Source organism: Bison bison, unplaced genomic scaffold, assembly GCF_000754665.1.
Source record: "Bison bison bison isolate TAMUID 2011002044 unplaced genomic scaffold, Bison_UMD1.0 scf7180017864471, whole genome shotgun sequence".
Classification (NCBI taxonomy): domain Eukaryota; kingdom Metazoa; phylum Chordata; class Mammalia; order Artiodactyla; family Bovidae; genus Bison; species Bison bison.
The window spans coordinates 5,822,571-5,846,335 of NW_011495032.1; the positions used below are offsets into that span (position 1 = coordinate 5,822,571).

At 35.7% G+C, this 23,765-nt stretch overlaps 1 protein-coding gene across 5 annotated transcripts in view; it reads left to right on the forward strand.

Annotated features, from left to right (window-relative positions):
- The window catches only part of PTPN4 (protein tyrosine phosphatase, non-receptor type 4 (megakaryocyte)), a 212,308-nt gene extending 188,811 nt beyond the window's left edge, over nt 1-23,497 (forward strand). For all 5 annotated transcript variants that reach the window (XM_010860800.1, XM_010860797.1, XM_010860801.1 and 2 more), the window contains 4 exons: nt 1,780-1,908; nt 7,191-7,339; nt 8,881-9,016; nt 15,623-23,497. In XM_010860800.1, the coding sequence (XP_010859102.1) occupies nt 1,780-1,908; nt 7,191-7,339; nt 8,881-9,016; nt 15,623-15,709 (501 nt within the window). In that variant the 3' untranslated portion in view covers nt 15,710-23,497. The remainder of the gene's footprint in view (nt 1-1,779; nt 1,909-7,190; nt 7,340-8,880; nt 9,017-15,622) is intronic.
- Nucleotides 23,498-23,765: the final 268 nt, after the last annotated feature.

The following is a 23,765-nucleotide window of genomic DNA, read 5'->3' on the forward strand; positions in this document are numbered from 1 at the left end:
CTGGGAGTAATGAATATGTTCTAAAAGTGATTGTGGTGAGGGTTACACAGCTCTGTGGATATTCTAAAAATGATAGAGTAGTGTGTTTTAAATGGCTGAATAGAATGTAACAGAATTGTATGTCATTAAATCTTATTTTTTTAATCCTAATTTATGAAAGTAAATGGATTGCATTTCCCATTTTAGTTGAAGAGTCTTTCTTACTATTAAATCTAAGAAATATAGCGATTAGTATACCATTTGCCACCCTCATAGTAATAATTACTTAAGGTTGGAAGCTTGTTGTAAACAAGATATTTGAAGTTTCGAAATATATCCAAACAGACTCTTATTACAAAGAGAAGAAATGACCAAAAAAAAATGTTGCTTGTTGACAGATCTCTGTGAAGGGTATATGTTCAGTTCAGTTCAGTCGCTCAGACATGTCCGACTCTCTGTGACTCCATAGACTGCAGCAGGCCAGGCCTCTTCCAACTTGCGGAGATTACTCAGACTCATGTCCATTCAGTCAGTGATGCCATCCAACCATCTCATCCTGTCGTTCCCTTCTCCTCCCACCTTCAGTCTTTCCCAGCATCAGGGTCTTTTCCAATGAGTCAACTCTTCGCACTAGGTGGACAAAGTATTGGAGTTTCAGCTTCAACATCAGTCCTTCCAATGAATATTCAGGACTGATTTCCTTTAGGATTGACTGGTTGGATCTCCTTGTAGTCCAGGGGACTCTCAAGAGTCTTCTCCAACACCACGGTTCAAAAGCATCATTCTTCAGCGCTCAGCTTTCTTTATAGTCCAACTCTCACATCCATACACGACTGCTTGACTAGATGGACCTTTGTTGGCAAAGTAATGTCTCTGCTTTTTAATATGCTCTCTAGGTTGGTCATAACTTTTCTCTCAAGGAGTAAGTGTCTTTTAATTTCATGGCTGCAGTCACCATCTGCAGTGATTTTGGAGCCCCGAAAAATAAAGTCTGCCACTGTTTCCGCTATTTCTCCATCTATTTGCCATGAAGTGATGGGACCGGATGCTGTGATCTTAGTTTTCTGAATGTTGAGCTTTAAACCAACTTCTTCACTTCCCTCTTTCACTTTCATCAGAGGCTCTTTAGTTCTTTTTCACTTTCTGCCATAAGGATGGTGCCATCTGCAAATCTGAGGTTATTGATATTTCTCCCTGCAATCTTGATTCCAGCTTGCGCTTCTTCCAGCCCAGCGTTTCTCATGATGTACTCTGCATATAAGTTAAATAAGCAGGGTGACAATATACAGCCTTGACGTACTCCTTTTCCTATTTGGAACCAGTCTGTTGTTCCATGTCTAGTTCTAACTGTTGCTTCCTGACCTGCATACAGATTTCTTAAGAGGCAGGTCAGGTGGTCTGGTATTCCCATATCTTTCAGAATTTTCCACAGTTTATTGTCATCCACACAATCAAAGGTTTTGGCATAGTCAATAAAGCAGAAATAGATGTTTTTCTGGAACTCCCTTGCTTTTTCGATGATCCAGCGAATGTTGGCAATTTGATCTCTGGTTCCTCTGCCTTTTCCAAAACCAGCTTAAACATCTGGAATTTCGCGGTTCACGTATTATTGAAGCCTGGCTTGGAGAATTTTGAGCATTACTTTACTAGTGTGTGAGATGAGTGAAATTGAAGGGTATATGAGAATTCATTAAATTATTTTTGTCACATTTCTTTAAGCTTGAAAGTTCTTAAAAATTAAAATATTAAAAAAATTGGAGAACCTAAATTATGTCTATTTCTAAAATTTATTGATACCAGGTTAAGTGTCACCAGTATTGGCCGGAACCCACAGGAAGTTCATCCTACGGCTGCTACCAAGTCACCTGCCACTCAGAAGAGGGGAACACTGCATATGTCTTCAGGAAGATGACACTGTTCAACCAGGAGGTAGGGGAACCGGGGGGCCTACTGATTAGAGCTGTTATGTTTAAGGTAAAGGCTTTGAAGATGAAAATGTTTTTAATCTTGAGTCCTAGTTATTAGGAAATACAAAAAATTATTGAACTATTTGCTTCATTAGGATACACTGGAATCTTATAAAATATGTTCTCTTAGTATAATATTTCCAATTTCTGTAGCTAAGTATGAATGATCAGTAAAAAAATAATTGAGTAAATAATACTTATTACTATTAATATTTTCCCTATTCATAAAAATCATACCAGGGTGTTAATTATACATCTCTTTCTCCAAGTAATATCAGTAAGGTATTGAAGTACATCTCCAATGGAAATGGAGATGGAAATGGAAATAACAACAGACAGCTATTAGATTATTCCCCCTTTTTAATGAGCATTCTTGCCTTGAGGACTCCATGAACAGTATGAAAAGGCAAAAAGGTATGATACTGAAAGATGAACTCACCAGGTCGGTAGGTGCCCATTATGCTACTAGAAAAGAGCAGAGAAATAGCTCCAGAAGGAATGAAGAGACTGAGCTAAAGTGATAAAAACACCCAGTTGTGGGTGCATCTGGTGGTGAAGGTAAAGTCTGATGCTATAAAGAATAATACTGCATAGAAACCTAGAATGTTAGGTCCATGAATCAAGGTAAATTAAAAGTGGACAAAGTGGTCAAACTAGAGATGGCAAGAGTGAACATCGACATCTTAGGAATCAGTGAACTAAAATGGACTGGAATGGATGAATTAAATTCAGATGACCATTATATCTACTACCGTGGGGAAGAATCCCTTAGAAGAAATGAAGTCGCTCTCATAGTCAACAAAAGAGTACAAACTGCAGTACTTGGGTGCAGTCGCAAAAGCAACAGAAGGATCTCTGTTCATTTCCAGGGCAAACCATTCAGTTTGGCAAACCATCACAGTAACCCAAGTCTGTGCCCCAACCACTAATGCCAAGGAAACTGAGGTAAAATGGTTCTATGAAGACCTACAAGACCTTGTAGGACTAACACCAAAAAAAAAGATATCTTTTCATCATAGGGGATTGGACTGCAAAAGTAGGAAGTCAAGAGATACCTTGAGTAACAGGCAGGTTTGGCCTTGGAGTACAAAATGAATCAGGGCAAAGGCTAACAGAGTTTTGCCAAGAGAATGCACTGGTCATAGCAAACACCCTCTTCCAACAACACAAGAGATGGCTCTGCATGTGGACATCACCAGATGGTCAATACTAGAATCAGACTGATTATATTCTTTGCAACCGAAGATGGGAAAGCTGTATACAGTCAGCAAAAACAAGACCGGGAGCTGACTGTGGCTCAGATCATGAACACCTTATTGCAAATTTCAGACTTAAATTGAAGAAAGTAGGGAAATGACTGGACCATTCAAGTATGACCTAAATCAAATCCCTTATGATTATACAGTGGAAGTGACAAATAGATTCAAGGGATCAGATCTTACAGAGTTCCTGAAGAACTATGGAGCGAGGTTTGTCACATTGTACAGGAGGTGGTGATCAAAACCATCCCCAATAAGAAGAAATGCAAAAAGGCAAAGTGGTTGTCTGACGAGGCCTTACAAATAGCTGAGAAAAGAAGAGACATGAAAGGCAAAGGAGGAAAGGAAACATATACTCATCTGAATGCAGAGTTCCAAAGAATATTAAGGAGAGATAAGAAAGTCTTCCTAAGTGAACGATGCCTAGAAATAGAGGAAAACAATAGAATGAGAAAGAGTAGAGATCTCTGTAAAAAAATTATAGATACAAAGGGAACATTTCATACAAAGATGGGCACAATAAAGGACAGAAACGGTATGGTCCTAACAGAAGCAGAAGATAAGAAGATGTGACAAGGATACACAGAAGAACTATACAAAAAAGATCTTAATGACCCAGATAACCACGATGGTGTGATTACTCACCTAGAGCCAGACATCTTAGAATGTGAACTCAAGTGGGCATTAGGAAGCATCACTATGAATAGAGCTAATAGTGGTGATGGAATTCCAGCTGAGCTATTTCAAATCCTAAAAGCTAATGCTGTTAAAGTGCTGCACTCAATATGCCAGCAAATTTGGGAAAGTCAGCAGTGGCTACAGGACTGGAAAAGGTCAGTTTTCATCCCAGTTCCAAAGAAGGGCAATGTCAAAGAAGGATTAAACTGCCACACGATTGCACTCATTTCATATGTTAGCAAAGTAAAGCTCAAAATTCTCCAAGCTAGCTTCAACAGTATATGAACTGAGAACTTCCAGGTGTTCAAGTTGGATTTAGAAAAGGTGGAGGAACCAGAAATCAAATTGCTAACATCTGTTGGATCATATAAAAAGCAACAGAATTCCAGAAGAACATCTACTTCTGCTTCATTGACTATCCTAAAACCTTTGACTGTGTGGGTCACAACAAACTGGAAAGTTCTTCAAGAGATGGGAATACCAGACCACCTTACCTGCCTTCTGAGAAACCTGTATGCAAGTCAAGAAGCAACAGTTAGGACTGAACATGGAACAACAGACTAGTTCAGAATTGGAAAAGGAGTATGTCAGGGCTATGTATTGTTTTCTTGCTTATTTAACTTATATGCAGAGTACATCATGTTAAATGCCGGGCTAAGTGAAATGCAAGCTGAAATCAAGATTGCTAGGAGAAATCAATAACCTCAGATATGCAGATGACACAGATGACACCACCCTTATGGCAGAAAGTGAAGAGGAACTAAAGAGCCTCTTGATGAAGGTGAGATAAGAGAGTGAAAACACTGGCTTAAAACTCAACATTCAAAAAACTAAGATCATGGCATCCGGTCCCATCACTTCATGGCAGATAGATGGGGAAACAGTGGAAACAGTGGCAGACTTTTTTGGGGGGGGCTCCAAAATCACTGCAGATGGTGACTGCAGCCAGAAAACTAAAAGATGCTTACTCCTTGGAAGAAAAGCTATGACAAACCTAAACAGCGTATTAAAAAGCTGAGACATTACTTAGCCTACAAAGATCTATGTCATCAAAGTTACGATTTTTCCAGTAGTTGTGTATGGATGTGAAAGTTGGACCATAAAGAATGCTGAGGGCCAAAGACTTGATGCTTTTGAACTGTCATGTTGGAGAAGACTCTTCAGAGTCTCTTGGACAGCAAGGAGATCCAACCAGTCAATCCTAAAGGAAATCAATCCTGAATATTCATTGGAAGGACTGATGCTACAGCTGAAGCTCCAATACTTTGGTCACCTGATACAAAGAGCCAACTCATTGGAAAAAACCCTGATGCTGAGAAAGATTGAAGGCAGGTGGAGAAGGGGACAACAGAGGACTAGATGGTTGGATGGTATCCCTGAATCAATGGACATGAGTTTGAGCAAGATCTGGGATTTAGTGAAGGACAGGGAGACCTGTCGTGCTACAGTCCATGGGGTCACAAAGAGTGACTGAACATGAAATGAGTGGAGAAGATCAGTTTCACAATCTCCTCATTATTTAGGAGGGTAAGATTGTAGGCAGGACACTGTAACATCAGACAGATTGCTGCTATTGTTTAGTCAGTAAGTCATCTTCACCTCTTTTGTGACCCCATGGACTGTAGCCTGACAGGCTCCTCTGTCCATGGGATTTCTCAGACAAGGATACTGGAGTGGGTGTCTTTACAGCTTTTTAATTGTTAGTTTTCCTTACCTGCTCCCTGAGTCCCTCCATTTGGCTTCCAGATTAAAGCCAGAAGTGCAAACTGATGAATAAATGCCAGCTCAGTAACCCAACTGGAAGATGTATGTGGAGGCAGAATCTGCTTGTCTTGTCAGGCTGCCAGTGCCTACACCCGCCATGTTGGGGCTAAGGGGCTGTAGGAAGAAAGGAGTGATTGCTGGAGAAGAGCCAACATCACAGGCATCCACAGTGAAGCCTTCGGAGATGAGACCACATCTCCCCTAACTCCACTCACACACCACTTCTAACGCACCCCGTCCCTGAAAGTGACCAGAAGAGTCCAGTGAGATGGGACCTTGCGGACTAGAAAGGAAGGGAGCTAGAAGTTTTGCTAATGTATACTGCAGGAATCTGGCACTGAATAAAACTGAAGTTACAAGAAAGTACAGTTTCAAAACCTTATGGGCTGGAGATACTATCAGAATGAATTTTGGGTTTGGGCATGTGTGCTTGTTTGTATGTAACAAAGCAAGCCAAGAAGCTGTTTTTTTCATTTTTGAGCCAAATATAATTGGGAAAATTAATTTGCTGCCATAAATACATATGTACATGGATGGATAGATGGACAAACAGATAAACACTTCCCCAAAACTTAATAAAGTATGACTTTAATTATCCTTCTTGCAGATTACTGGTACCATTAAGTTCTTTTGTTAACAATAATAGTCAAAGGTATTCTGTATTAGATGCCTTTAATTATCTGTAACATTAGTTCCCAGACTAAATTGAGGTCTCTCTGGGAATTCTTTTTTCTTAAGTACCTTTACATTCATGTTCTTTGGAAGTTCATCCAATGTAAGTGACAGTAACCAGATTTCACAGTGTTGGAATCTGACTATGAGTATATGATTCCAAACAGCTGTGATTGGGTGATTTGCAGGTCCTTGAAATGAATCAGTTGTAACGTAAGACTATCCCTTTTAGGTGTAGATGTTGTTTCATTTTTCAGTTGAAGAAAATGAGACCATGAAATACTGTCTTAACTGGCGAAATTGAGATTTGAACTAAGATGTATACATTCAATACCTTACTTTCTCCATTATACCAATGGAGAAATTGATTCCCAAGGAAGAATTAAATATTGATTTGATTTTGTGTTTTATGGTCTCCAGTTTTTAATCTGCATTTACTTTGAGATTTTATTTTCTTGGTGTCCATAATTTCACTTGTTCTTATCAGGATTAGCCCAACTTCGTTCATTAAAAAAAATTTTTTTTAACCTTTTTTGCTCACCTAGTTTTTATTTTGTTTTAAACATTTCTCTGGAATCTTAATCTATTTTTGTCTGTTTACCTGATTATCATCCTAAAAATATAAATATAGAAATTTAGTTATAAGAAGAGTGATAATCCAGGTGACTGATTCTTAAATGGATACAGCTGTTTCTATAAAGTGGTTTCTTCCCTTTTCCTTAAACTTTTGAGTTTTATTGAATTTATACATTACTTTTGGGGCATAACGAAAGTAGTTTCTTTTGCTTCTAAAATTAAAATGACATGAATGTTTACATATATTTTAAGGATTATTTCTAAGTCAGTTGCATAATCTTTCATTTATACGTAGAAAAACGAGAGTCGTCCACTCACTCAAATCCAGTACATAGCCTGGCCCGACCACGGAGTCCCTGACGATTCAAGCGACTTCCTGGATTTTGTTTGCCACGTACGAAATAAGAGGGCTGGCAAGGAAGAACCTATAGTTGTTCATTGCAGGTATTTTATTTTCTGTCTTTTATGATTGAGTAACTGACTAGATTCCGTTTGAGCCACCAGGGAAGCCCCGAAGGGAGTGGCAACCCATTGCAGTATTCCTGTCTGGGAAACCCCACCAGAGAGAGGAGCCTGGTGGGCTCTGACCCCTGTGGAGTCGCAAAGAGTTGGACACTACTGAATGACGTAGTGATTAAATAGGTCATTTTTTAAAGGGAATATGTACTCTATTTTGCCCTTAAGTTGTGATTGTCACTCTGGTAAATTAGAACTCAAAGCTGTGTTCTGAAGGTAGAAAGCAAAGAATATGACTTAACATACAATTGGCAGAAACTTTATCATAAAAAGTAAAAATAATACTAGTTCTTAGAAGTTTATCTTTTTCATAGTCAAACATTTCTGAAATTGGGTTATGTCTTAAATTTAATGGTATTATAGATTTGAGAAATAACAATATTGTAAGAATTAGATTGTATCATAAGGTTTGGATTTCCCCCTCCAGCAAGGTACTCCATCCTGGCCCCTCCTAAGACCTTTGATTGGCATTTCACATCCTTGGAGTCAGTTCAGTTCAGTTCAATTCAGTTGCCCAGTCATGTCTGACTCTTTACAACCCCATGGGCTGCAGCACACCAGGCTTCCCTGTCCATCACTAACTCCTGGAGCTTACCCATACTCATCATGTCCATTGAGTCGGTGATGACTCCACCCAATACTACCTCAGGATGTGCCACTTCCAGGAGCTCCAAGTGAGCAGTAGTGGACACCCTCCTTCCTTTCATATTCAGGCGCCCATCTGCCCTCAAGGGACTGAAATCAGTGACTCCAGCCTCACTGCCACAGACCCAGAGATTAGGAGCCAGGAAATATTTTCTCCTTCTCCTTGTTACTTCTGTTATTAAGTGATTTGATTCAGAGGATGTATTAAGGTATCTCTTTATCCTTATACTTTCCAGCACTTTTTAAGGGTAGACTTTCACATCCATTAAAACAGATTTTAGCCTAGTTATTTGAGAGGCAGATGACAGGAATGGTGGGCACATTTGGCTGTTGGATATCCTTAGTTCTCAGTAGCTGCAGAATGCTTCACAAAGTTGTTCTTAACCACCTCAGTGGTAAAGTTTAATGAAAATTAAATTTGGCTTTAAAAACTAATTTTTTTAGTGTTTTAGTTGTCTTTTTTGCTTTTGTTAATGATTTATTATTGTAATTCTCTTATTTTGCATTTTAAAGCTATTATGTCACTAATCTTCTATTTGTTAGAAGTTCAGATTTTAAAAACTGAAATGTAACACTTTTAAAGTTGTATATTTGCAACTAACAGTGGGGGAGAGGTGGTTATAAACCATTTAATCTGTATTAAGTGAAATTTTTTTTTTTTTTCAAAATAGTTTACAGTTGCTTTGCCACTTTTGTTAAAATATTAAAATCAAATTGTTCTTCTACTGTAATATGATTCAGTTCTCTAAGTTTCTGCACAAAAGGCATAAGGAGTTTAACAGAACAGTATCAGTAAGACTTTGCCCCATATTTATCCTTTTTAGTGCTGGGATTGGAAGAACTGGGGTTCTTATTACTATGGAAACAGCCATGTGTCTCATTGAATGCAATCAGCCAGTTTATCCACTAGATATTGTGAGAACAATGAGAGATCAGCGAGCCATGATGATCCAAACTCCTGTAAGTACTACATAGCTCATGTGTAAGTGTATATTCTCAATGTCATGGTTTTTTGTTATCAGTGTATGTTCCAAACTATACTTTTCTCTTTTTAATTCTCTTCCAGGAGGTAATAACTCTAGCTTAGGGATTGGCAGATACTGTCCATGAGCCAAACCTGGCCTGCCACTTGTGTTTATAAATAAAGTTTTATTGGAATCAGCCACAGCTATGTATTTACATATTATCTATGGCTGCTTTCACATTACAGTAGCAGAGCTGAAAGGTTGCAGCAGGCCACCATGTGATTGCAAAACCAAAAATGTTTGCTATCTGGTTTTTTATAGAAAATGTTTGCCGACACTACCCTCGCTTGCTAGTTTTTGACTGCTTCAACAGGTGCAGAGGAGCAACTTATCCTGTGTTACTTAGTCAAATGGAATGCTGAGAACCATAGTGTCCCTAGACTGGAGAATCTTGATAGACTGCTTTCTGTGAAACAGCTATGGGGAAATTGCCTCTCTTTTTTCCATAAGAACTTAAATTGCAACAGCAAAAATCATAGAAATTAAGCTATTAACTTACTGTTAATATTAAGTTAAGCTATTAACTTACTGTATTTTATAATGACTCTGAATTATGTTCCAAGAATCAAAAGAAGAATCATGAAAATTTAAAGTTAAGATTATTTTTTATATTAAGCCATTGTGGAATGTTTGCATTGTTGGCGGCATTAAGGTTACTCAAGTGAACTGACGTATGTGGTCTAATAAATGCCTGCTATATTATTAGCATTTAATTATAGAGAATTTCACACTTACACAAAAATAGACAATGTAATGTACTGAACACTGTGTTGCGTACTCAGCCCTGGCATTGGCCATCACGTTTCCTTTATACGGCTACCTACTCTCCTCATATTTGAAGCAAACCCTGGATACCATATCATTTTGTCTATATGTATTTCAGTATGTTTCTCTAAAATATAAGGAGTGTTTTTCCTTCTAAACAAAACCGTAATACCATTATCACACCAAATTATAATTAACAATAATTCTCTAATATTAGCAATAGCCAGTATTCAGATTTCCAGTTGTTTCATATTAATCATGTCTTCTCAAATTTTAGAATAGCTTTATATAATTCACGTACCATAAAATTCACCTTTATAACAAATGTGCAGTTCACTGGTTTGTAGTATATCATGGTGTTTGGCAACCATCATTGCTATCTAGTTTTAGCTCATTTTCTTCACTCCAAAAAAGGTTCCCTGTACCCATTTTTCCTAGTATCTTCCCCAGCCTTCCCCAACCTAGTCCTAGGCAACTATTAATCTGCTTTCTATTTCCATCGGTTTGCCTATTCTGGACCATTCATGTGAATGGAATCCTATAATTTGATCTTTTATAATTGGCTTCTTTTAGTTAGCATAACATTAAAAGGATATACATTCTGTAGTATAATCAGTACTTCATTCCTTTTTCACTGAATAGATACATGTTCTTTTGGATTGTTTCCACTTTTTCACTATTGTGAATAATGATACCATAAGCATTTGTATATATGTTTTTGTGTGGAAATGTTTTCATTTCTCTTGGGTATATACTCAGGAGAGAAATTGCTAGGTAATGTGAGGAACTGTTTAAAGCAGATGTTACCATTTTGCAGTCCCCTGGCAGAATGTGAGCGTTCCATTTTCTCCACATCATTGTCATTGCTTGTCATTATCTTTTTTTTATTTTAGCCATCCTGTTAAATATAGAGTGGTATCTTATTGTGGTTTTGATTTTCATTTCTGTAATAAGTAATGATTCATGTGGTCATTTATCTGTGTATCTTTGTTCAAGAAATATCCAAGTCTTTTGCCTGTTCTGCAATTTGGGTTTTTATCATTGAATTGTTAAGAGTTCTTTATATTTTCTAAATAAAGTCTCTTATAGATCTGTGATTTGCAAGTGTATTATACTGATCTTTCACTTTCTTGATTAATTTGAAGCACAAATTTTTAAAATTTTGATTAAGTCCAGTTTTCTTTTTAATCACGTATACTTTTGGTGTCATAGCTAAGAAATCACAGCCTAATTTAAAGTCACAAATATTTATCCCTCCCTTTTCTTCCAAGAGTTTTATAGTTTAGGTCTCACATGTCTGATACATTTTGAGTTAATATTTACATATGGTTTGAGGTAGCGTTCTAACTTGATTCTTCTCTGTATGGACCTCCAGTTGTCTCAGCCCCATTTGTTGAAAAAACTATTCTTTCCTCATGAATTGTTTCTGGGTCCCTTGTCAAAAATCAGTTGACCACAAATACAAGTGTTTATTTCTGGAGTTTCAGTTGTAGTCTGTTGATTTTTATGTCTGTTCTTATGTTAATACCACACTGTCTTGAATACTAAACATTTATAATAAATTTTGAAGTCAGGAAATCTGTATCTTGCAACTTTGTTTTTTTCAAGACTGTTTTGGCTGTTCTAGGTCCCTTGCATTTCCATATGAGCATTAGAAACAGTTTGTCCTCTCTTCAAAAAAAGCAAGATAGGGATTGCATTAAATGTATAGGTCATTTTACAGAGTGTTGCCATTTAATAATAATCCATGTTCAAAAGCGTGAACACAAAATGTCTTTCCATTTATTTATGTTTTCACTGATTTTCTTCAGCAGTATTTTGTAGTTTTCAAAGTGCAAATCTTGTACTTCTTTTTGTTAAATGTATTCTTAAGTTTTTTTTAATCTTTTTGGTCATATTGTAAGTGGACTTGTCTTCTTAATTTTGTTTTAGGATTATGCATTGCTTAAATATAGAAATAAGCTGGTTTTGAATATAGACCATGTAGCCTGCAGCCTTGCTGAAATCACTTATTAACTCAATTTTTTATATGTGTGAAAGTAGATTCCTTAAGATTCTCTCTCTATAAAATTGTGTCATTTGCAAATATAGTTTAGTTCTTCCTTTCCAATATAGGTATGGTTTTCTTTTTATCTCATTTCATATCTTCTCTTCATCTTGCCCAAGTGCCCCAGCAAGAACCTCCAGTATAGTGTTAAGTAGAAGTGATGAAACTAGACATCCTTGTCTTGTTCCTGGCCTTAGAAGACAGCTTTCTGTTTTCTACCACTAAGTATCATGTTAGCCATAGATTTTCATTAATGCTTTTTTATCAAATTGAGAAGGTGCCCTCACACTAGTTTATTGAGTGGTCTCATGACAAAAGGGTGTTCAGTTTTGTCAAATGCTTTTTCTGTATCTGTCGAGATGATCATGTGGTTTGTGTCTTACTCTATTAATAGAGTGTATTAGATTGATTAATTTTTGAGTGTTAAACTTACCTTGCATTCCTGAGCTAAATCTTACTTAGACATGGTATATAATTCTCTTTATGTGTTGCTTGACTTGATTTGCTGGTATTTTCTTGAGGTTTTTATATCCATATCCATACATAATAGATTATTTTTAATTGTTGTAAAATACAGAACACAAAATTTACCATCTTGACCATTTTTAAATGTACAATTCAGTAGTGTTAAGTATATTCACACTGTTGTATAACCAATCATTAAAACTTCTTCATCTTGAAAAACTAAAACTCTGTACCCATTAAACTATGACTCTCCATTTTCCTCTCTTCCGGTCCCTTGGCAGCCATCATTCTGTTTTCTGTTTCTGTGAATCAGACTGCTCTGGATATATCATATACATGGAATCGTACATATATGATTTTGCGATTGGTTTATTTCACTGAGCATAATATCCTCAAGGCTCATCCATGTTGTGTGGCAGAATTTCCTGTCTTTTTAAAGCTGAAAAATACTTCATAGTATGTGTATACCACATTTTGCTTATCCTTTTATCCGTTATTGGACATTTATTTTCACCTTTTGTTGTTGTTCAGTTGCTAAGTCATGTCCAACTTGTGTGACCCCGTGGATTGCAGCACGCCAGGCTCCCCTGTCCTTCACTATCTCCCAGAATTCGCTCAAACTCATGTCTGTTGAGTTAGTGATGGTACTTTTAGGTTTTGTTGACTAATGTTGCTGTGAGCATGAATGTCTCATGAGTGTGAGCATGAGTGTCTTTTAGACACTGCTTTCAATCTTTTAAGATATATACTCAGAAGTCAAATTGCTGGATCATGTCATACATAATAAGTTTTTGATTTTGTTCTTACAGTTTGTGTAAAGCCAAGATTCAAATGTGGTCCACATATTTTGATTGGTCTTTGTCTCCTAAACCTCTTTTAATCTGTATCTTCTTCCTACCTCTCTCTCTTTTTTTTTTTTTTGTGGCTGCACTGGGTCTTTGTTGCTTTTGTGCAGGCTTTCTATATTTGTGGCGAGCTGGGGCTACTCTTTGGTGCAGCGAATGAGCTTCTCATTGCAGTGACTTCTCCTTGTTGCGGAGCACAGGCTTTAGGCGCTCTGCCTTCAGTAGTTGCAGCACGTGGGCTCTGGAGTGCAGGCTCAGTAGTTGTGGTGCACTGACTTAGTTGCTCCACATGTGAAATCTTCCTGGACCAGGGATCAAACACATGTTCTCTGCATTGACAGGAGGATTCTTATCTACTGCGCCACCAGAGAAGTCCAATCTCTCTTCTTTATCTTGCAGTTTATTTGATGAGCAAACCAGGATGTTTGTGCTGCATGTTTTCCCATAGTCTAGGTTTTGCTGGTTGCGTTCTGGTGGGAACAAGGTGGTGGTATCTGTCTTATCTGGTAAATGGATCTGTAGCCTATAGCACCTTCGTGGTGTTATGTTCTTCCTTCGAGAGGCACATGATGTGTCTGCCTTCCTTTTGTGATGGTAGCAGCCTTGAGTGATCAGTGTCTGCATCATTTATCCATTTGGCTTGCAAAATGATGATATTCTATTATTCCTTTTTTTATTTATTAGTTGGAATACTTCTTTAAAAGAGTTGGAATACTTCTTTAAAACTTCTCATCTGCTGTTTGGTTAACTGGTGATACAGTCTGCATAGGAAAGGCAAGATAAATACTTGATGCTTTCCCTTTACTTACAAGTTTTTAATGTAATGAATTGGTTCATTGGCCTCTCCCAGTGGCGACCACTTACTTTTGTTTGTTTTGGTATTGTTTTGAATTCATGTATTTAAACTTATGTGTGATATGCTTCAACCCATTGCAATTATTTTTCTTAAATATGCATAATTTTTTCCATTTTTGGTTCCTAGGAGACTGTTCATTCTAGCTCCTGAGCCTTTATGTTAAGAGCTAGTGACTTTGATAGCTTATTGCTATCAGTATAGATGTCCTGCTTGTACATTTCTTGTCCCAGACTTAGCATTAGTAATTTCTCCATTAAGTTCTGGTCCTTTTTATTGGGGAATTATTTTAGGGACCACCTTCTGAGGGATTTTTATTGCTGTTGGCTAAGTGTCAGTATGTGTCTCTGAAAATCTTCGGTTGCCAGAAGAGGGAAAACAAACTTATCACGAGTTAACACTGGTGCTTCCGCTACAGATTCAGACCACAGTGTTTTCACTTACCATTTTCTACTTAACATCTTTGTCCCTTTTTTTTCCTTCTTTAACAAGAGTGCAGGTTCTCCATGGTACTGGAAATGGAAGATGTAGCATGTCACAAGTACTCATTTGTTTTATTACACAATACCCAACAAAGTCTCAGAATAACAAAGCTAACACCGATTACCAAAGAGAATTTTTAGTTCTTTTCCACAGTTATTTTGTTTTGGAATATATATTCTACAAAAGATATATAGTCAAATTACTGTTTCAAAGTCCTTTGAAATAGCTCCTTTCTGTGTGGTTATGCCATCAACTAGATACACACATGGATATGTTACGTATTTTCAGTTTATAGAGGCTTTTAAAATTCATGTTCTAATTATGGAATATCTTTACATGATTCCAAAGTGAAATTTATGAAAGAAGGAAGTATATTCAATAAAGTCTAATCTCTCTCTCTCTCCTTCACCCTGTTGAGTCCTTTCCTTAGAGCAAGCCATAATGATTTATCCTTCCTTCTCTGTTTTCTTACACGTTGAGTTAGGTACATATTTATATCCCTGTCCCGTTTCTCTTATAAAGATAATATATGCACTTTTCTCTGTCTTGCCTTTTTTTACTTAGCAAAATATCCTGGAATCATTCTGTAATATTCCATAGACTTTTTTCCTTTTCTCTCCATTTCATAGTACCCACTTTGAGAATGTACCTGATTACAGACCCAGCCCTTTACTGATGACAATTTGAATTGCTTCTACTTTTTTGTTTTTATAAATCTGCAGTGAATAGCCTCATTTATGAATAAATATTTTCAGTTTCTTTTTCTAGTTTATCTTTTGGATAGAGACCTAGAAGTGGGATTGCTGGGTCAATAGATACATTAATGTAATTTTGTTAGATACTGCCAGGTGTTCACCCATAAGGCTTGTAGTATTGTACATTCCTATTAGCAATGTATGAGTGAGTTTAGCCAACAAAATATGTTGTCAAACTTTTTTTGCCAGTCTTAGTGAAAAATTATGTATCCGTGCAGTTTTACTTTGTATTTCTTGTATAAGCAAGCCAGGTGAGATGTTGGTCTTTTTTGTTTGTTTATTTTCTAGTCTTTCTGATCAAGTCTGTTTTTTATATTTTATTTTTCAGAGTCAATACAGATTTGTATGTGAAGCTATCTTGAAAGTTTATGAAGAAGGATTTGTTAAACCTTTAACGACATCATCAAATAAATAAGAAAGCAAAGGTCTGGGAAATGTATTGGAAATTGCTTTCCATTATAGTCACTGTGCCATAACACTGCTCACAGGAAATGGTATCTAAACAGACGAAAAAGAAGAAGAATTAACAAAAACTGAAAACTTCAGCACTGTTGCACTTTATGTTTTAAAGAAAAAGTCACTCTCTCAAAATCTATAATTCATGTGTTTGAAGACTATTTCATTCTTTGCTCCAAACAAATAGTGAATAACTGAGTATGTTCAGGGTAATTTATGACATCTTGTGGTGGTGCCATGCCGTCCCCTTCTGGTAGAATTGCCACAAACAAGGCTCAGAATTCTCAGCATCTCTGTTGTATACCTGTATCTTGAAAGCAAAAAGCATTCAACATCAGGAGTCAGCTCTGGTGTCTCCCAGTGATTCGTGTTCTTACTATACTGATGACCAGATGTTACTTTTTAAATGTTAGCAATATCATTCTCAATATTAGCCAATACACTGCCTATGGATGCAGCACATCTTCCCCTACACTCCCCCCATAGAGACCTGCTGTTTGGAAGAAGAAAGTGGAATTTGCTTTTCCCAGGAAATGCTGCACATTGTCCATTTACCAGCATCTTATAGAAAGTATAAATATGAATCTACAAATTTTCTTGAATTTAACAATGTAACTTAACATTTGTCATAAGGTTGGCTTATTCCAAATCATGTGATTTCACATACTTGATGTAAAGGAATGCATGCATTGTGTCTTAACCCCTTAAGTGCCTTGCGACGTCTTTGTATGTCTAATGAAAAGGCACTCCTTTGACCCTACTAGGAGGTATGTATGTATATTGTACATTTACAGTTTTATGCATTTTGAATCAGTTCACCATTTTTAAAATGGCTTCTCGTATTGAGAGTTATGCAGTCAAAGGAGGGTAATGAAATTCTGTTTCTTACTCAATTCCTGTATTTTGCCACAAGAAGCCAAGATAATTTGTGACCTACTGAGTGAGTGCTCTGCTGCTATGGAATTATTCAAAACCTGCACATTCCTTTCCTGAGGGACAGGGGTTACAGTTTAGCAGCTGAAGTTAAAAGATGCTTTATTCTTCAAATATCATATTTATTTTACCCCTACCTTTAGAAATGGCACCTAATATACACTTTGAAGTTAAACATATGAATAAGCTAAAGTTAAAGCAGCTAATTGTGACTTGTTTCTATCACTAACTAAATTATCCCTTTTTAGCATTCATTTCAGTTCTTGTTAAGCTTTGTTCACACTGGTCTGTTGATTGGGATACTACAAACAAGGAATATAACATTATTGAGTTATTTCTAAATGTAATCCCTCAACAGCTAAGATGAGGACTTTCTTGTCATTTTGTGTACAACTACTCCAATTTATATATACTTATTAAGTTATAAGCATGTTAATATGGAGAGTTTTGATTGTCCAGCCTGATGGAGGACCTGATAAGAGTGTGTATATTATCCTCTTCAGGTTTTTTCGTTGTTTTTTTCTTTTTAAGTCCTCAGAGAGATAGAACTTTAAAATTATCCAGTTTTAATATAAGTGGGAATTTTCTTGGCTATTGAAATGTTACATTACAAAATTACTTTATATGGATTATGGTTAAAATAGATTCATTTACCAGTGGTTTCTGAATATTTCTGTATAGTCTTGATAAAATTTACAGTTGAATGGTAGATATTTTGGAACGTCATTTAGTGTGAGCGGGAAAATGTACATTTTTAAATTTTTGGCATAATCTAAATGATGTTATTTCAAATGTTAAAAATCCATAATAGTAAATCTTATGAAGTTAAGTCCTAAACGTTAATAGCCAAAATACCAAATACATTGTTGTATTAAAATATTTCACTTTTTTTTAAAAGAGAAAAGTAAGCATAACCTTTATGTCAAAGTGAAATTCTTGTATCTGTTTCTGAATTTCACAGTCAAGACAGTATAAGATAGTAAATAGCCACACAGTCTTATTTGAACATTCCATTCTCTGCCAACAGATAGGTGTGATTTAGACTGCTGTATGACATCATGGTAAGGTGAAATGTGAAAAAGTAAAATGTTGGGAGTCTACATAATTAGTAACTGTTTTGGCAGTAGTTTTTTACCTGAATTAAAAAGAAAACCTATCCTAACTGTATGGGCAGAATATGACAACCATGGACAAAAAGGTAAAGTTGTATAGATGTAAGCAGATCGTGGTGTCATGTTTTTTGACTTAGGGTTACATTTACACTTTGGAAAGTAACTAATCATTTATTGACAATAAGCACTGCTGCCTTTGTAAATCATTAATGCCAGTTTTTAAATGATAATATATTAAAAATTTTAAATTACCTTTAAATTTCTCATATATGAATTTTTCTTCTGGGAGCTACACCCTGTCAGTATTTTTATGTACAGAAAATATCCTTTTTCAAAGACATATTTATTAGTAACTTAAACTTAAATTATCCCTACAGCTTTTTAAAGTAAACATTGCTAATTATGATTCCCTGTTCACCTAACAAATAAGAGTTTATGCCTGATATTTTTTGGCCACGCCTTGGGATCTTTGTTCCCCAACCAAGGATCGAACCCATGTGCATGGCAGTGAAAGAGCCAATTCCTAACCACTGGACTTCCAGGGGACTCCCTGCCTGGGAATGTTTTTGATCTGTTCATAAATCTAAGTAGAGTTCTAGGAATAATCGCAGTTTTTGTACACTTAGTAGTTCTAGGTTCCATTCATATCAATGTAATAATGTGTGACAAAAATGCCAAATTCCTTGTATCTAAACTACTCCCCTCTCCAGCAGCCAACCCTGCCTCCCCCAAACAACCCACACGTGCAAGAAATCAATGTTGCTATTCTCACAACTGGAAATAGGTCCTGGTGAATCAAAGGACTTTTGTAAATGCTAAGAATGTTTGTAAAAAACCTTGCCTCTGATGGTTTTACCACGTTCTTTGAAGGTGTTGTGTTGACCATCTGACTTGTGTCAGCACTGTGTACACAGGTTGAGGAATATTCTGGAATAGACTGCATTCATAAGAAGAACACTTAGTATTTATTAAATCAGTGCATAATTCAAAATAAAGGCAGAGTAAATAGCATAAGAATTCACTTCCTTTGTACAGCCTGCTGGCACAAGTAGGAGGGCGGAAAGGGTTGACCATGTTGATTAAGAGTAAAGAGAAAATTTATATATAAAAACTGACTTCGAGTGTATAAAAATATTTTAAGCCATTATGACAGCTGCTTGAAGATTTCAAGTACTAGTATATACACATAGAGATGTTTTATGCGATTATGCATTTGTGTATTTCACCAAGGCTGATACAAACAGGGGTAAAGGATTATGTTAACTATGGGAGTTGTTTATAATCTGTTGGCAGGTGATTAGCCAGGTCTAATCAGCTATTTGAACAAAAGTCTCCCGTCTCCACTAGATGTACCACAACCTGAGAGCTGAAAGAAACTTGAAAGATTTTATCAAGGCTCACCTTCTATTACTATAGGTAACTTGTGAATATCATAAATTCTTGTGAAGTTTATAGTCTATTTCAGCTCAAGAATTATACTCAGGCAGTATTTTTACTTAATTTAGAAAACAAGTAGGCTTTAAAAAGCAATCTAATTAGGGCTCCACTCTGTCTGCTTGTCATGCTTCCCTGACTAAACAATAGCTTTTGTCAAGTATTTGGGCTGATGTACATGCAGTGTGAAAACATTTGAAAAAGCAAATTAGAAGACTGATTTTTTAAAAGCACTTGAAACATAGAACGAAGATTTCGAATGTATGTCCACTTAAATAATTTATGTTCATAATGTGAACATGTAGAATTAAAGCATTTATATTTGTTTTATAATCTTAAATCAGGAAGGAAGAAGGAAATAAGGATTTTTAACAATGTTCTGTGTAATATCTGTGTTTTGAATATTTAAAGATATTCTGATGGTAAGGTTGCCAAAGTAGTTTGAATTCATAAAAATTATTTATACCACAATAATGTGGGATATGTTTACACCTCTTTTATTTTGTAGTAATTATTTTGTAGTTCTGATCAATTTGCATTTAAGTCATTTACATTAAGGAAAATATTTGTTAGAACAAATACCTTTTAATAATACAAGAGAAAGATAAATTGTGCCACAACTTCTGTATGTAAACGACCACATCAACAAAGTAACTGCTTTATATTAATATAGCTTATTGGTTCTCATGTGTGCTTCAGCTAGCCAACTACAGTTTCTGCAACCATTTTTTTTCCTGGTATTTCCTCTAAGTAAAATACCTATGTTTTAAAACCCATTGGATTAATTTTATCAAGTATCAGAATTACTGATCTGTTGGCAAAGTTTTATTGGTGTCTCAGTGTGATCACAACACAGCTTGTAGCAACTGTTTTATAAAGTTTTTAGAGAATTGTATAGCTCCAAAGGAATTTGTATAATAGCAAAATTTATTTGAGGGCTAACTGCTATTAGGCAACTTCAGCAATTTTACAGAGAGCTCATGAAGTTAATCTCAAAATTGTACTTTTGGGGATTAACTTACTTTACAATATCTACAACTATTTTCAACACATTTTACTATACATAGACTTCATTTTTCTCAGTAGCAATTCCTACAGTAAGCCTTACAATGTTATCAAAAACAATCCCTATTTCAGTGAGAAATGACACATTTTATTTTTATAATCTGGGTGAAATTATTGTGGGTAGACACCAAATAGTTATTTTTGTTCCCATATCTAAATTTGCTGCTACTTATTTGTATGCTTTTTCTACAGTTTATTGTTGATTTCTAAAGTTTGGTGGTTATTGTTATCTTTATTGTCGTAATCTAAGCTGATTGGGCAGCCAGGGGTACTGGGGTACAGTCCATCAATGCTGACTAGGCAGGGTTCAGTGAATAAATAAGTAAACCAGTTTTTGTTTGTTTTGTTTTTTTAATTTACAAAGTGAAAGGTATTAGCAATATTGCAAGTTTAAGACTATAGTTTTAGGAAGAGGTTCTAATGTGTTCCTAAAACCAGTACAAGAATGAAAATGTTTGAAAGCCTTGTTTTGCTCATAGAAAGTTTCAGTTAAACACTGTAGAATTTTCCTACCTATTGTGTAAATGATATAGAAAATATTTTTCTATGGACAAAAGATTGAAACTGTTAACTTCTTTTGCTTTGTTCTTTAAAAAGGAAAAAAAATAATATTTGTATGTCTTTCATGCTGTAAAGAAATGAATGTATCTTTCAAATGTTACTAGAATTAAGACTTGATCTTAAGGGTAAGGATACGCTTTGTTTTAAAAAAAAGTTAGCAAGGAATTGAAAAGGAAAGAGTGTTTCCCATTTCATTATACAAAATGCAATTTTAGAAGAAAATGTCACTTTATTTATAAACAATGATCATTATTGAAGCATATTTCAATATTTCAAATACCTTCTTTTTCACTTTGCTTTGTGTTAGCTCTAGAATAGAAATTTTCACAAAAAATGTGTGCATACTGTTTTTAAGTATAAGATGATTAAATTGTAGACCTCTGGTTTGGGGGAGTGTGTGTGTGAGGGTAAGCATTCTGCTGCATGTGTTTACTGTGAAGGAGAGTTCTCAGGCTCCGTCCCTGTCTCAGCCGCAGATGAGGACAGCTGTCTGGAGTATGTGACTTCGGTGAAGCCAGAAAAGTGTGGCTAACACTCACCACAGTAAATCAGTGCAAAGGCCCTGACAGATAGTTTGTTTTTTATTCTCAGTATTTTGGACAGGTAAAACCACTGAGCCCAACTCTGACCTATAGCAGTGGTGTCTTACATGGCTGAGGGTTTATTAATTTAGCTGAACAGAAGACAAAAAAAGCTCTACATTTTAAACCAACAGGTATGATTAATTTGTTCAACAATTTCTTTGAAAGGTAGTATTTATTATTCATCATGCACTGAGCTTGACTCAGCGGGGCCTTTATTATTTGGGCTCCTACTTCCATTTCTCCAAGGTAAAAAAGGTTTTTAAACTTCCATTTATCGTAGTCTTTATGATGTAATATTTTCCTTCATTAATTTTTGTTATAGTTGTTAAAAGATTAATATCAGGCCCCCTCAACCCTGAGAGTTTCCAAAATTTAGCAGATAATCTGATAATCTTAACTAAAATGTCACATTGCTGCATGAAATTATCACCGTAAAATCATTAAGGAGACTCAGCCCTACAATCTTAGGCTAAAATAGGTTCTGATTTGTTTTCCCTAAATTCACTGTAGGCATGCTTGAACCCATTTTACCTGTTACTAAAAGAAGCTTCTTCATTTCTATTCCTGAATTGTGTTCCAGTTTTTTGCCAACCCTTCAGCTAGTTGACAAGATTACTCAAGCTTCCTAGTATCCAATAGAGTAGGTCATATTTCATTGCTGAAATTGATTTTTTGAATTTCAAATAGCACTTTATTTCAAGCTTACTACTGACTTAATTTATACATTTAAAGATAAAATTTATCCTAGAGTCTTGTAAATATGGAAACATATAACATTAGCACGTAGAGCTCATTGGATTAGACCCACGTTTAAATGCTTTACAATGATCCCTTGATCGTTTGATATTTAAAAGGTAACTTGTGTGATTTTAGCTTTGCCACTCTTCTGTAATTTATTTGGTACAATAAAGGCTACCCAGTTGACAGTCTTGCTGTACTCTGAGTTCTCTCAGCTAGCTTCAGCCACATTTGGCTCACTAAAATCATTCTGCTTTGCATTTTTGTACATTACATAATGAACACCTGGAATCCATTTGTTTTGTTTTGAGTTGTACTTAGGTGATAAGTCAGTGCTTCACCACCAGTAAGTTGAAAGGGGCAAAGTTCTGACACTTTGTATACATGTTGAAGGGCAAGATTTAAGAGACTAAAAGTTTACATTAAGCTGTTTTCCTTTTCTGTCGTTAGAGTATTAGTGCTGTTAGAGTATTAGTGCTTAGGCAAATAAAAACTGTCCAGCCTGGTGTTCCAACAGCATCAGGATGTTGCAATTACATCCCATATTGTAATCTTTTCAAATAAGAAAAGCTAGTCTTTATTTTCTACAGTGTAGGCTTAATTTTTAGGACAGATAGTATATGATAGACTCATCAGTGATATTTTTAAGTAGTAGTTTTAAAAATAGTATTTCTATGTAGAGACTGTTTCAATTTGGAATTTTTTTTCTTGTCACAGGTGCTATATGTAAATATGAAGGGCAAAAAGTCACCTAGTTAAAAGTCTAGTTAATTTTCTAATTAGATTATGATTTTACATTGTTTGCTGCCATTTCACGTTTGGTTGTACTGAACTAGTAGCTAAATGGGATTAGCCCCTTAACTTTTTAAATTCTCTTCCCCTATTTCACAAAAATACCTCTTTCCCTATGGTTTTCCGTAATTAGGAGACAAAGAATCATATAGTTCATTTAAAATCTGTGAACTTGAATTTGGTCAACACTGGGTTATTTGAAATCATCACTATGCATTCTGTGCATTTGTCACTGCAGCTTACTGTGTGCTTGAAAGACCTTGTGGATTTGTCTTAATTTCCTTGAAAAATTAGAATTCCTGCAATGAATTTTATGTACTAACAGCAAACAGGATAAAAATGTTGGTTTGCATTGAAACTGTTTAACCCTGAAAGCAATTTTATGTGAAATGCAGTCATTATACGTATTTTCTTGGCCACGATTCATTTTGACTGAGAAGTAGTTGTTCAGGTTCAACATGAAAAAAACTCTAGCTGTGACTTTAAATTGTTCAATTGCAAAATAAAGATGTGCTTTAGTAATTTAAATATAAGAGTTTTAAAGACTATTTTATGGGAGTTTTCATTGTTGGGCTTTTCAAACAATGGTTATTTTCATTATTGGGTGATCATAGACTAGGATAATGCTAAATGCAAATTTTATTTCTAGAATTACTGATGTAGTGGTTGTATTTGCGGGTGAGTGGGTGAGTCAGGAACTAAAAGGGGTTTAGAAGATTAAACCATGTCTGGTGAGACGCTCCTTCTTCACTGGCCACTGCTGGATTCCTCTCTTCTCCCAGCATTAGCCTCTCTG